This window comes from Pelobates fuscus, chromosome 3 (assembly GCF_036172605.1).
Source record: "Pelobates fuscus isolate aPelFus1 chromosome 3, aPelFus1.pri, whole genome shotgun sequence".
NCBI lineage: Eukaryota > Metazoa > Chordata > Amphibia > Anura > Pelobatidae > Pelobates > Pelobates fuscus.
Window position 1 is genome coordinate 417,792,348 of NC_086319.1, and position 15,063 is coordinate 417,807,410.

At 46.2% G+C, this 15,063-nt stretch overlaps 1 protein-coding gene across 1 annotated transcript in view; it reads left to right on the plus strand.

Moving 5' to 3' along the window:
• ZMYND15 (zinc finger MYND-type containing 15) overlaps window positions 1-15,063 on the plus strand; it is a 105,771-nt gene that overhangs the window by 70,866 nt on the left and 19,842 nt on the right. The window contains exons 7-11 of the mRNA XM_063446076.1: window positions 5,195-5,281; window positions 8,801-8,917; window positions 10,428-10,516; window positions 10,607-10,708; window positions 10,822-10,948. Coding sequence (XP_063302146.1) covers window positions 5,195-5,281; window positions 8,801-8,917; window positions 10,428-10,516; window positions 10,607-10,708; window positions 10,822-10,948 — 522 coding nt within the window. The remainder of the gene's footprint in view (window positions 1-5,194; window positions 5,282-8,800; window positions 8,918-10,427; window positions 10,517-10,606; window positions 10,709-10,821; window positions 10,949-15,063) is intronic.

Below are 15,063 nucleotides of genomic sequence, written 5' to 3' on the forward strand. Positions count from 1 at the left end.
GGGTGACAGGTGGGGTGGTTGCAGGGTGAGGGGGGGTGACAGGGTGAGGTGACCGCATAAGGGGGTGACAGTGGGAGGGTCACAGGGTGGGTGACAGAGTAAGAGGGGGTGACATGGTGAGAGGAGGTGACAGGGGGTTGGCATGGTGAGAGGGGGTGACAAAGTGAGGGGGCAGGGTGAGGGGGGTGACAAAGTGAGGGGTGACAGGTGGGTGGCAGGGGGAGGGAGGTGGTGTGACTGGTTTAGGAGGGTGACAGGTGGGGTGGTTGGGTGAGGGGGTGACAGGTGGGGTGGTTGAGTGAGGGGGGTGACAGGTGGGGTGTCTGGGTGACAGATGGGGTGACTGGGTGAGGGGGGTGGCAGATCGGGAAAAGGGTGAGGGGGGTGGCAGATGGGGTGACAGGGTGAGTGGGTGATAGGTGGGGTGGCTGAGTGAGGGGGGTGACAGGGTTACAGATGGGGTGACTGGGTGAGGGAGTGGCAGATGGGGTGACAGGTGGGGTGGTTGCAGGGTGAGTGGTGTGACAAGGTGAGGGGGGGTGACAGGTGGGGTGGTAGGGTGAGGGGGGGTGACAGGGTGAGGTGACAGCGTAAGGGGGGTGACAGTGGGGGGGTTACAGGGTGAGTGACAGAGTAAGAGGGGGTGACATGGTGAGAGGAGGTGACAGGGGGTTGGCATGGTGAGAGGGGGTGACAGGGGGGTGGCAGGGTGAGGGGGTGACAGGTGGGGTGGCAGGGTGAGGGGGGTGACAAAGTGAGGGGGTGACAGATGGGTGGCAGGGGGAGGGAGGTGACAGTGTGAGGTGGTGTGACTGGTTTAGGAGGGTGACAGGTGGGTTGGCTGGGTGGGGAGAGTGACAAGTGGGGTGGCTGAGTGAGGGGGGGTGACAGGTGGGGTGTCTGGGTGACAGATGGGGTGACTGGGTGAGAGATGTGGCAGATGGGGCGACAGGGTGAGGGGGTGGCAGATGGGGTGACAGGGTGAAGGGGTGATAGGTGGGGTGACAGGTGGGGTGGCTGGGTTACAGATGGGGTGACTGGGTGAGGGGGTGGCAGATGGGGTGACTGGGTGAGGGGGGTGACAGGTGGGGTGGCAGGGTGACAGATGGGGTGACTGGGTGAGGGTGGTGGCAGGGTGGCAAATGGGGTGACAGGGTGAGGGGGTGACAGGTGGGGTGGCATGGTGACAGATGGTGTGACTGGGTGAGGGGGTGGCAGATGGGATGGCAGGGTGACTGGTGAGGTGACAGGGTGACAGATGGGGTGACTGGGTGAGGGGGTGGCAGATGGGGTGGCAGATGGGGTGACTGGGTGAGGGGGGGTGACAGGTGGGGTGGCAGATGGGGTGACTGGGTGAGGGGGTGACAGGTGGGGTGGCAGGGTGACAGATGGGGTGACTGGGTGAGGGTGGTGGCAGGGTGGCAAATGGGGTGACAGGGTGAGGGGGTGACTGGTGGGGTGGCAGATGGGGTGGCATGGTGACAGATGGTGTGACTGGGTGAGAGGGTGACAGGGTGGGGTGACAGGGTGAGGGGGTGGCAGATGGGGTGGCAGGGTGACTGGTGAGGTGACAGGGTGACAGATGTGGTGACTGGGTGAGGGGGTGGCAGATGGGGTGACAGGGTGACAGATGGGGTGACAGGGTGAGGGGGTGGCAGATGGGGTGACAGGGAGAGGGAGTGACAGGTGAGGTGGCAGGGTGAGGGGGTGACAGGTGAGGTGGCAGGGTGAGGGGGTGGCAGATGGGGTGACAGGGTGAGGGGGGTGACAGGTGGGGTGGCAGGGTGGCAGATGGGGTGACTGGGTGGCAGATGGGGTGGCCGGTCGGCAGATGGGGTGACTGGGTGAGGGGGTGGCAGATGGGGTGGCAGGGTGGCAGATGGGGTGACTGGGTGAGGGGGGTGACAGGTGGGGTGGCAGGGTGGCAGATGGGGTGACTGGGTGAGGGGGTGACAGGTGGGGTGGCAGATGGGGTGACTGGGTGAGGGGGTGACAGGTGGGGTGGCAGATGGGGTGACTGGGTGAGGGGGGTGACAGGTGGGGTGGCAGGGCGGCAGATGGGGTGACTGGGTGAGGGGGGTGACAGGGTGGGTGGCAGGTACCTTTTTCCCTGGTGGTCCAGTGGTGGCAGACTCCCTGGTGGTCCAGTGATGGCAATCAGACTCCCTGGTGGTCCAGTGGGCTCTGCGATCTGCAGCTCTGCCGGATGCAGAGCTGCAGACCACATGGTGAAAGTCTCGCGATCTTCAGTCAGAGCGTTGCCGTGGTAACCCGCGGCAACGCTCTGATTGGCTAGAGATCGCGAGACACTTCAGTCTGCAGCTCACACCCGGCGGAGCTGCAGACTGAAGGCTGGCTCTCCCGGTCAGACTGACAGGAGGGGCCTCGCACCCGGCGGCATACAGGTGAAGCCGCCGGGCCCCCTCCTGTGTCGGGTCCTCAAGGACCCGACATGTCAGTTTGCCCTATGGCGGTTTAGGCGGCCGCAGGCCCCACACAGCGCGAGGCCTTAGGCGGCCGCCTAAAGCGACTAATTAGAGAGCCGCCTCTGATGTAATGTCCCTGTCTCTTACTCTATAAACAGACGCTGCTTTCCATGTTAATCTAATGTCACTGTCTCTTACTCTATAAACAGACAGTGCTTTCCATGTTAATGTAATGTCGCTGTCTCTTACTCTATAAACAGACACTGCTTTCCATGTTAATGTAATGTCGCTGTCTCTTACTCTATAAACAGACACTGCTTTCAATGTTAATGTAATGTCGCTGTCTCTTACTCTATAAACAGACACTGCTTTCCATGTTAATGTAATGTCGCTGTCTCTTACTCTATAAACAGACACTGCTTTCCATGTTAATGTAATGCCAATGTGCCTTACTCTATAAACAGACACTGCTTTCCATGATAATGTAATGTCGCTGTCTCTTACTCTATAAACAGACACTGCTTTCCATGATAATGTAATGTCGCTGTCTCTTACTCTATAAACAGACACTGCTTTCCATGTTAATGTAATGTCGCTGTCTCTTACTCTATAAACAGACACTGCTTTCCATGTTAATGTAATGTCGCTGTCTCTTACTCTATAAACAGACACTGCTTTCAATGTTAATGTAATGTCGCTGTCTCTTACTCTATAAACAGACACTGCTTTCCATGTTAATGTAATGTCGCTGTCTCTTACTCTATAAACAGACACTGCTTTCCATGTTAATGTAATGCCAATGTGCCTTACTCTATAAACAGACACTGCTTTCCATGATAATGTAATGTCGCTGTCTCTTACTCTATAAACAGACACTGCTTTCCATGATAATGTAATGTCGCTGTCTCTTACTCTATAAACAGACACTGCTTTCCATGTTAATGTAATGTCGCTGTCTCTTACTCTATAAACAGACACTGCTTTCCATGTTAATGTAATGTCGCTGTCTCTTACTCTATAAACAGACACTGCTTTCCATGTTAATGTAATGTCGCTGTCTCTTACTCTATAAACAGACACTGCTTTCCATGTTAATGTAATGTCGCTGTCTCTTACTCTATAAACAGACAGTGCTTTCCATGTTAATGTAATGTCACTGTCTCTTACTCTATAAACAGACACTGCTTTCAATGTTAATGTAATGTCGCTGTCTCTTACTCTATAAACAGACACTGCTTTCCATGTTAATGTAATGTCACTGTCTCTTACTCTATAAACAGACACTGCTTTCAATGTTAATGTAATGTCGCTGTCTCTTACTCTATAAACAGACACTGCTTTCCATGTTAATGTAATGTCGCTGTCTCTTACTCTATAAACAGACACTGCTTTCAATGTTAATGTAATGTCGCTGTCTCTTACTCTATAAACAGACACTGCTTTCAATGTTAATGTAATGTCGCTGTCTCTTACTCTATAAACAGACACTGCTTTCCATGTTAATGTAATGTCGCTGTCTCTTACTCTATAAACAGACACTGCTTTCCATGTTAATGTAATGTCGCTGTCTCTTACTCTATAAACAGACACTGCTTTCCATGTTAATGTAATGTCGCTGTCTCTTACTCTATAAACAGACACTGCTTTCCATGTTAATGTAATGTCGCTGTCTCTTACTCTATAAACAGACACTGCTTTCCATGTTAATGTAATGTCGCTGTCTCTTACTCTATAAACAGACACTGCTTTCCATGTTAATGTAATGCCAATGTGCCTTACTCTATAAACAGACACAGCTTTCCATGATAATGTAATGTCGCTGTCTCTTACTCTATAAACAGACACTGCTTTCCATGTTAATGTAATGTCACTGTGTCTTACTCTATAAACAGACACTGCTTTCCATGTTAATGTAATGTCGCTGTCTCTTACTCTATAAACAGACACTGCTTTCCATGTTAATGTAATGTCCCTGTCTCTTACTCTATAAACAGACAGTGCTTTCCATGTTAATGTAATGTCGCTGTCTCTTACTCTATAAACAGACACTGCTTTCCATGTTAATGTAATGTCGCTGTCTCTTACTCTATAAACAGACACTGCTTTCCATGTTAATGTAATGTCGCTGTCTCTTACTCTATAAACAGACACTGCTTTCCATGTTAATGTAATGTCGCTGTCTCTTACTCTATAAACAGACACTGCTTTCCATGTTAATGTAATGTCGCTGTCTCTTACTCTATACACAGACACTGCTTTCCATGTTAATGTAATGTCGATGTGTCTTACTCAATAAACAGACACTGCTTTCCATGTTAATGCAATGTCACCGCAGCCATAGTATGATGTCCCCCATTCGATGTTTCTCCCTTAGATCTACGTGATGGTGGGTTCAGCGCTGGAAAATGTAGAGAAATTATAAGAGAATTGCAAATTAGACAAACTGTCTAATTAGTACTGGCCCATAATGCACTGTTCTGGAACCATTAGTACTGGCCAATAATGCATTGTTCTGGAAACACTAGGACTGGCACATTATGCACTGTTCTGGAAACAGTAGGACTGGTCCGTAATGCATTGTTCTGGTACCACTAACACTGGCCCATAATGCATTGTTCTGGAACCACTAGGACTGACCCAAAATGCATTGTTTTGGAACAACTAGGACTGACTCAAAATGCATTGTTCTGGAACCACTAGTTTTTAATTTTTTTTTTTTTTAAATTTGAAGTTATGTTTCATTGACTGTCACCCCGTGTGTATTACAGGCGGCAGAGAGGGTAACGAACCCTTACCAGCGGATGTGGAAGCCATCTTACAGAAATTTCCTGCAGCGGGATGGAAAAACCCATTGGGTAAGAGAGGGAGTGCTGCTAGTGTAACATACCAACCTGAAAGAGCGAATACTGCTCTACCACAAGCTTGGACCCGTATCTCTAGGACTGGCCCATAATGCACTGTTCTGGAACCATTAGTACTGGACCATAATGTATTGTTCTGGTACCACTAAGACTGGCACATTATGCACTGGTCTGGAACCAGTAGTACTGGCTCATAATTGATTGTTCTGGTACCACTAGGTCTGGCCAATAATTTATTGTTCTGGTACCACTAGGACTGGCCCATAATGCATTGTTCTTGTACCACTAAGACTGGCACATTATGCACTGTTCTGGAACCAGTAGTACTGGCTCATAATTAATTGTTCTGGTACCACTAGGTCTGGCCAATAATTAATTGTTCTGGAACCACTAGAACTGGCCCATAATGCATTGTTCTGGTACCACTAAGACTGGCACATTATGCACTGTTCTGGAACCAGTAGTACTGGCTCATAATTGATTGTTCTGGTACCACTAGGGCTGGCCAATAATTCATTGTTCTGGTACCACTAGGACTGCTTTATAATGCATTGTTCTGGAACCATTAGTACTGGCCCACAATGTATTGTTCTGGTACCACTAAGACTGGCACATTATGCATTGTTCTGGAAACAGTAGGACTGGCCCATAATGCACTGTTCTTGAACCATTAGTACTGGCCCATAATGTATTGTTCTGGTACCACTAAGACTGGCACATTAAGCACTGTTCTGGAAACAGTAGGACTGGCCCATAATGGATTTTTCTGGAACCATTAGTACTGGCCCATAATGTATTGTTCTGGAAATACTAGTACTGGCCCATAATGCATTGTTCTGGAACCATTAATACTGGCACATAATGTATTGTTCTGGAACCATTAATACTGGCACATAATGTATTGTTCTGGTACCACTAAGACTGGCACATTATGCACTGTTATGGAAACAGTAGGACTGGCTCATAATGCACTGTTCTGGAACCATTAGTACTGGCCCATAGTGCACTGTTCTGGAACCATTAGTACTTGCCCATAATGCCTTGTTCTGGAACTACTAGGACTGGCACATTATGCACTGTTCTGGAAACAGTAGGACTGGCTGATAATGCATTAGTCTGGAACAACTAGAACTGACTCAAAATGCATTGTTCTGGAACCAACCACTAGTATTGGACCATGATGTATTGTTCTGAGACCACTAGGACTGGCTCATAATTGATTGTTCTGGTACCACTAGGACTGGCCCAAAATGCATTGTTCTGTAACCAGTAGTACTGGCTCATAATGCATTGTTCTAGTACCACCAGAACTGGTCCATAATGCATTGTTCTGGAAACACTGTTATTGGCCTATAATGCATTGTTCTGGTACCCATAGTACTGGTCCATTATGCACTGTTCTGGTACCACTAGGACTGTCCCATAATGAATTGTTCTAAAACCATTAGTATTGGACCATAATGTATTGTTCTGGGACCACTAGGACTGGCCTATTATGCATTGTTCTGGAACTACTAGTATTGGACCATGATGTATTGTTCTGGGACCACTGGGACTGGCTCATAATTGATTGTTCTGGTACCACTAGGACTGGCCCATAATGCATTGTTCTGGAACCAGTAGTACTGGCCTATAACATATTGTTCTGGAAACACTAGGTCTGGCCCATAATGCATTGTTCTTGAACCAGTAGTACTGGCTCATAATGCATTGTTCTAGTACCACCAGAACTGGTCCGTAATGCATTGTTCTGGAAACACTATTATTGGCCTATAATGCATTGTTCTGGTACCCATAGTACTGGTCCATTATGCACTGTTCTGGTACCACTAGGACTGTCCCATAATGCATTGTTCTAAAACCATTAGTATTGGACCATAATGTATTATTCTGGGACCACTAGGACTGGCTCATAATTGATTGTTCTGGTACCACTAGGACTGGCCCATAATGCATTGTTCTGGAACCAGTAGTACTGGCCTATAACATATTGTTCTGGGAACACTAGGTCTGGCCCATAATGCATTGTTCTAGAACCAGTATACTGGCCTTTAATGTATTGTTCTGGAAACACTAGGACTGTCCCGTAATGCATTGTTCTTGAACCAGTAGTACTGGCTCATAATGCATTGTTCTAGTACCACCAGAACTGGCCCACAATGCATTGTTCTGGAAACACTATTATTGGCCTATAATGCATTGTTCTAGTACCACCAGAACTGGCCCATAATGCATTGTTCTGGAAACAGTATTATTGGCCTATAATGCATTGTTCTGGTACCCATAGTACTGGTCCATTATGCACTGTTCTGGTACCACTAGGACTGTCCCATAATGCATTGTTCTAAAACCATTAGTATTGGACCATAATGTATTATTCTGGGACCACTAGGACTGGCTCATAATTGATTGTTCTGGTACCACTAGGACTGGCCCATAATGCATTGTTCTGGAACCAGTAGTACTGGCCTATAACATATTGTTCTGGGAACACTAGGTCTGGCCCATAATGCATTGTTCTAGAACCAGTATACTGGCCTTTAATGTATTGTTCTGGAAACACTAGGACTGTCCCGTAATGCATTGTTCTTGAACCAGTAGTACTGGCTCATAATGCATTGTTCTAGTACCACCAGAACTGGCCCACAATGCATTGTTCTGGAAACACTATTATTGACCTATAATGCATTGTTCTAGTACCACCAGAACTGGCCCATAATGCATTGTTCTGAAACCATTAGTATTGGACCATAATGCATTGTTCTGAAACCATTAGTATTGGACCATAATGCATTGTTCTGGAAATACTAGGACTGGCCCATTATGCACTGTTCTGGGACCACTAGGACTGGCCCATAATGCATTGTTCTGAAACCATTAGTATTGGACCATAATGCATTGTTCTGAAACCATTAGTATTGGACCATAATGCATTGTTCTGGAAATACTAGGACTGGCCCATTATGCACTGTTCTGGGACCACTAGGACTGGCCCATAATGCATTGTTCTGGAACTACTAGTATTGGACCATAATGTATTATTCTGAAAATACTAGGTCTGGCCCATAATGCATTATTCTGGAGCCAGTAGTACTAACCCATAATGTATTGTTTTGGTACCACTGGGACTGGCACATGGTCTATTGTCAAATACAGTACATAGAAGGAGATGAGGTTGCAGTACTATAAAATAAAATATAGTTTTTTAAAAATACCGTAAAATAAAGAAACGTAGAGGAACCTCGAAGGCTTGGTCCAATTTGGAGGTCACAGACCCTCTACACTGGGTCTGGCCACATAGAATGTCCTTAACTAATTAATGGTGATAGTGTCCCCAAATGTTATATGGTCTGTTCTACACGGTGATTTAATTAATTTCATTAATTTATGTTGCTCCAATAAGCAGAGCAGCTCCGCATGCACTGAGTAAATGGTATCATTGATACATTCTGCTTCTATAATAGCAAATTCTGGTTCCTCGTATCCTTCGATTTTCTCTCCTCTTCCCTCTAGTGACATGGCAGGAGTATTACAACTGGAGAGGTCTGCCTTTAGACAATCCCATTGCTGCACTTCTCACCTACCCACTAACATTATTCCATGTCATAACTAACGTGGTTCCCCAGAATTGTAAGTATTTAAACACTTTATTCACATATATACCTAGTTTTTACCACTTTATAGGGTCAGTGACACCCCCACTGATGGGATAAGAGACACAGGGATTCCTATAAGTTATAGGGTCAGTGACGCCCCCTCTGATGGGATAAGAGAGCGTCTCACACACAGGGATTCCTATAAGTTATAGGGTCAGTGACGTCCCCTCTGATGGGATAAGAGAGCGTCTCACACACAGGGATTCCTATAAATTATAGGGTCAGTGACTCCCCCTCTGATGGGATAAGAGAGCGTCTCACACACAGGGATTCCTATAAGTTATAGGGTCAGTGACTCCCCCTCTGATGGGATAAGAGAGCGTCTCACACACAGGGATTCCTATAAGTTATAGGGTCAGTGACGCCCCCTCTGATGGGATAAGAGAGCGTCTCACACACAGGGATTCCTATAAGTTATAGGGACAGTGACGCCCCCTCTGATGGGATAAGGGCGTCTCACACACAGGGATTCATATAAGTTATAGGGTCAGTGACGTCCCCTCTGATGGGATAAGAGAGCGTCTCACACACATTGATTCCTATAAGTTATAGGGTCAGTGATGTCCCCTCTGATGGGATAAGAGAGCGTCTCACACACAGGGATTCCTATAAGTTATAGGGTCAGTGACGTCCCCTCTGATGGGATAAGAGAGCATCTCACACACATGGATTCCTATAAGTTATAGGGTCAGTGATGCCCCCTCTGATGGGATAAGAGAGCGTCTCACACACAGGGATTCCTATAAGTTATAGGGTCAGTGACGCCCCCTCTGATGGGATAAGAGAGCGTCTCACACACAGGGATTCCTATAAGTTATAGGGTCAGTGACGCCCCCTCTGATGGGATAAGAGAGCGTCTCACACACAGGGATTCCTATAAGTTATAGGGTCAGTGACGCCCCTTCTGATGGGATAAGAGAGCGTCTCACACACACAGGGATTCCTATAAGTTATAGGGTCAGTGACGCCCCCTCTGATGGGATAAGAGAGCGTCTCACACACAGGGATTCCTATAAGTTATAGGGTCAGTGACGTCCCCTCTGATGGGATAAGAGAGCGTCTCACACACAGGGATTCCTATAAGTTATAGGGTCAGTGACGTCCCCTCTGATGGGATAAGAGAGAGTCTCACACACAGGGATTCCTATAAGTTATAGGGTCAGTGACGCCCCCTCTGATGGGATAAGAGAGCGTCTCACACACAGGGATTCCTATAAGTTATAGGGTCAGTGACGCCCCCTCTGATGGGATAAGAGAGCGTCTCACACACAGGGATTCCTATAAGTTATAGGGTCAGTGACGCCCCCTCTGATGGGATAAGAGAGCGTCTCACACACAGGGATTCCTATAAGTTATAGGGTCAGTGACGCCCCCTCTGATGGGATAAGAGAGCGTCTCACACACAGGGATTCCTATAAGTTATAGGGTCAGTGACGCCCCCTCTGATGGGATAAGAGAGTGACTAACATTTAATTTTTGTTTAGTTCCTGAGCTAAACATCTTAAAGAAGCAATCCCTGAAAATCCATATAATAGAAGGGAGGCGGGAGTATGAGAGTATCTTGTTGTTCTGGGTAAGTGGCTTCTCTCCTGTCTGCCATGTACGGAGTACGAGGTAACAAACTGTTACTGACATTCTGCCGTGGCCGTTGCTTTATCCACAGGAGCTCACTATCCTGATGCCCAATGTGTCTTTCGAGCTGGTGTTCGTCGGCGATGTTTTACCGTTGGAGGAAGATAAGAGACACTTCATTCTGCGTCGGATGGTGAGAGCAGACAGGGTGGAGGTTACAGCAAAGGAATATATCCTAATATATTCTATACTATAAATACTATTAATATATTAATACTAATATTAATAACTGTCTCCTGCCTCCAGGGATCCAAAGTGATTTGCACTGATCTCACCTCCCCTAACCAACACAAAGGAGAGAAAGGCATCCACGTTAAAGTGCATTCCCATTCCTACCACAGCCTTCAGGCCTCTAAACCTGACCTCGTAATTGGTGAGTAATACGGGATGAATTAAATGGACTAGTACAGCGTAATACACAAACATGATTATTGTCGTATTAGAGAAAAAGAGGAACCCAGACTAATGCATTAAATAATATGCCAAAATATTAAACTAAAAATATTGTTTACAGTCACCTCCCTTACTATCCGTCTCCAGGATTCATACTTAGGGTGGGCACATAAGGGGCCAGGGACAGAGGGCCAGTTATAAAACGTGTGTGTATATATATTTATACACAGGGCTCGACAAATTCCAGGCACCAGGTCGCCATGGGGACTAGACATTTCGCCCTAGTGCATGGCATTTGTCAGCCCTTTGCTAAGCCGTGCATGAAACATTAAATCCAGCCGTCGCGGGGAGCATGGAGGTGGCACATGAGGGAGCACTAACCTTCCTGCAGTTCCTCTCTGCTCCCTTGCGCGCTGTTTAGTGACATGACGTCACTAATGATAACAGTATTTTTTTTAAACATAAAAAACTTACAATGCACTGTTCCAAATTATTACGCACAGTAAGTTTCAAAACACTTTATAGGTTGTAAAGAACTGATTGTCATTTGTTGTGTTTGCAGCATATTTACTGAAATCAAAAGCTATTTCAATCAAACTTCAATCAAACTTATAACAATATTTTAACTTTTTAAACATTTTAACAGGTCACGTTTCATTTTAACATAGGATCCCTTATTTGATAGAAGCTTCACAAGTCTTGCATCCATTGAACTTGTGAGTTTTTGGACAGTTTCTGCTTGAATTTGTTTGCAAGATGTCAGAATAGCCTCCCAGAGTTGCTGTTTGGATGTAAACTGCCTCCCACCCTCATAGATCCTTTGCTTGAGGATGCTCCAAAGGTTCCCAATAGGATTGAGGTCAGGGGCCACACCATGACTTTCTCTCCTTTTATCCCCATAGCAGCCATTGATGCAGAGGTATTCTTTGCAGCATGAGATGGTGCATTGTCATACATGAAGATGATTTTATTACAGAAAGTAGTAGTTCTTCCTTCTGTACCAGGGAAGAAAGTGGTCAGTCAGAAACTCCACATACTTTGCAGAGGTCGTCTTTACACCTTTGGGGACCCTAAAGGGGCCGACCAGCTCTTTTCCCATGATTCCGGCCCTATACATGACTCCACCACCGCCTTGCTGACATTGCAGCCTTGTTGGAACAGGGTGGCCGTCCACCAACCATCCACTACTCCATCCACCTGGACCATCCAGGGTTGCATGGCACTCATCAGTGAACAGGACTGTATGAAAATTAGTCTTCATGTATTTTTCTGCCCAATGCAGCCGTTTCTGCTTGTGAGCATTGGTTAGTGGTGGCCGAATAGAAGGTTTATGCACAGTTGCAAGACTCTGGACTACTCTACACCTTGATGTCCGTGGGACTCCAGAGGCACCAGCAGCTTCAAATATCTGTTTGCTGCTATGTAATGGTATTTTAGCAGCTACTCTCTTGATCCGATGCATGGATCTGGCAGAAATCTTCCTCAATGTGCCTTTATCTGCACGAACTCGTCTGTGCTCTGAATCAGCCACAAATCTCTTAATAGTGCAATGATCACGCTTACGTTTTCGTGAAATATCTAATGTTTTCATACCTCGTCCAAGGCATTGAACTATTTAACTATTTTCGGCAGCAAATAGATCCTTTTTCTTCCACATATTGCATGAAAATGGTGCTCTGCTTAGTAAAGTGGAAGTAGTTTTTCCTTAAACTGGGCTCACAAGGCAATCTAATTATCACAGGTGTCCGAGATTGTTTTCAGTGATCAAAAGAGCCCTGAGACACAATGCCATCCATGAGTTAAACTGAAAAACAAAACAAATCTTTGTGACACTTAAATAGAATTTGCATAATAATTTGGAACAGGGTGTATATCTACTACGGCTAATCCAATCTACACTATATATATATATATATACATACATACCAAAAGAGTTGTGGTGGGGAAAAAAGTGTGGATGAAAATCCCTTCCACCTGAAGTAAGTGGATAGTTAATACAATGGTAAACAAAAATGCACAAACCAGTCAAGCCATAAGACTTGCTTTTTCCACAGAAATCTCACTTTAACAGTGCTCTCATTACTACAAGGGATTACTGGCTTGCTATGGAGGCTTGGGTTAAGGGGTTTTCATCCACACTTTTTTCTCCACCACAACTCTCTTGGTATGTACTTTTCAAGTAACACCAAGCCTCCACAGCAAGCCAGTAACCAACCTCATGCTGATGAGTTGCATTAACAACGAAAACAGCTGTCCATGAGTGGTTCACTGGCTTTGCTCCTCTTCCTGAGTTGTGTTTCAAAGCTGTTATATACAGCAGACACATACTCCAAGGAATCCATGTATAAATTGGAATTATGAGGCAAAAATGTGGTTCTTTGTTGAGCTCATTTGCATATGCCTACCCAGAATCCCTTGCAATAGTGAGATCACTGTTAAAGTTAGATTTCTGTGGGAAAAGCAAGTCTTATGGCTTGACTGGTGTGTGTATTTGTGTTTTTAGCAATGTATAAAAAAATATATATATATTTATACAATACACAAGATATATTATAGTGTAGATTGTGTAGTGGGCCCTGGGCAAGCCGGTTGGCTACCCCCGCTGTTAATGAAGGAAGAGACCCATTTCCCCCATGTGACGAACCCTGCTGCATAGACCTGTATTGCTGGTTCGTCTGTTTGCCTTTAATTTGTGGATTTCCTGTCCGTATGCTCTTGTTCGTACGTTTCCCTAAGTACCGATTGAAACTACCGAACCATCGGCCACCCAGGAGAGGAGTGTGCGGCTCATTAACACCTTGACCACAATTAGAACGTTGTGGTTAACCGCAAACACCTCTCCATTCCATTCGTACGGGTGGTCGTCGTTCGTATGCCGAACACGAGGCGGCGGCCATTTTGGACACGAGGCGAATCAGCGGTGTTCGGTGCAAAACCTATGGATCTAAAAACGGACTCTTTATCTACCGAACACCGCTGGAGACGGCCGCCCCCTTCTATTCTCTTGGAGGCGTACGAACACCGGTCAGTTCGGGAGTTTCTCTCATTCGTATGGACTTACCCAGATAGCCGTCCCATGGAGTCATTCGTATACCGAAGGACTTATGAGAGACTTTGACTCCATGGCGATTGGACTGTGTACATCGGACCTATTCGGTAGGAATATGCCCTCAGATCCAGGCTATCTGGGGATACGTTGCACGAACATTATACATTCGGTACTTCTGATTTTATGTATTTTATTGCATTTTTCGTATTTGATTTTAAAATGGCGATGGTCCCTATCCTCGGAGTTAATTAGGTTTCTCCCTAATTATCTCCGGGATAGGAAAGAATGACTTATGGGTGAAATGGGAAGGGCTTATGTTATAGCCACTGCGATTGGCTACTGTATAATATATTTTACAGTCTTCCACAAGGTCCCCTAGGGGAGTGTCTACCTTGTGGAGACCTGCATAAATACCGGGCAGGTAGCCCCCATTAAACACATTACTGCTTGACCTTCAAGACGGAGCTTTGTCTCGTTTGTGGAGGGATTTACTATTGGGACAACGTTTTCGTTTATTTCTAGCTGTGGAAGGATTTCGGATGGATTGCTGATCGGGAGTTAACGCATTCGTATGCTCCGTTCGGGAGTTTTATGATCGGTTGGACTGAAATTGCATTTCTGGAGAAAGGGGATTATCGACTAAACGGCGGCTTCATTCCCCTGGCGGTGAGTGTCGTAACAATTGGTGGCAAGCGACGGGATGAATCCCACCGCCCTGAAGGCCAGCTACACACCCCAGATTGGAAATGCAATATGAGGAATTAAGGCGTGCTACCCTTAAAGACATTTTGGAGCGCAGAGGACGATCAGCGAGCAATCTCAAGAAAAGAGAGATTATTGCTATATTGGTAGAGATGGATACAGCACAGGGAATGGAGAGAGCTAATGTGCCTGGCCTGCTGGATTTAACACCCGAGGAGATATCGTTTAACCGGGCAGTTCAGATAAGGCTGGCACACTTTGGCCCCAACCCTGCAGCGGATATTGTGGTGCAAGTGCAAGCCGCAGTGCAGCAGCAGAGGTACCCCATAATAATAATGGAAAGA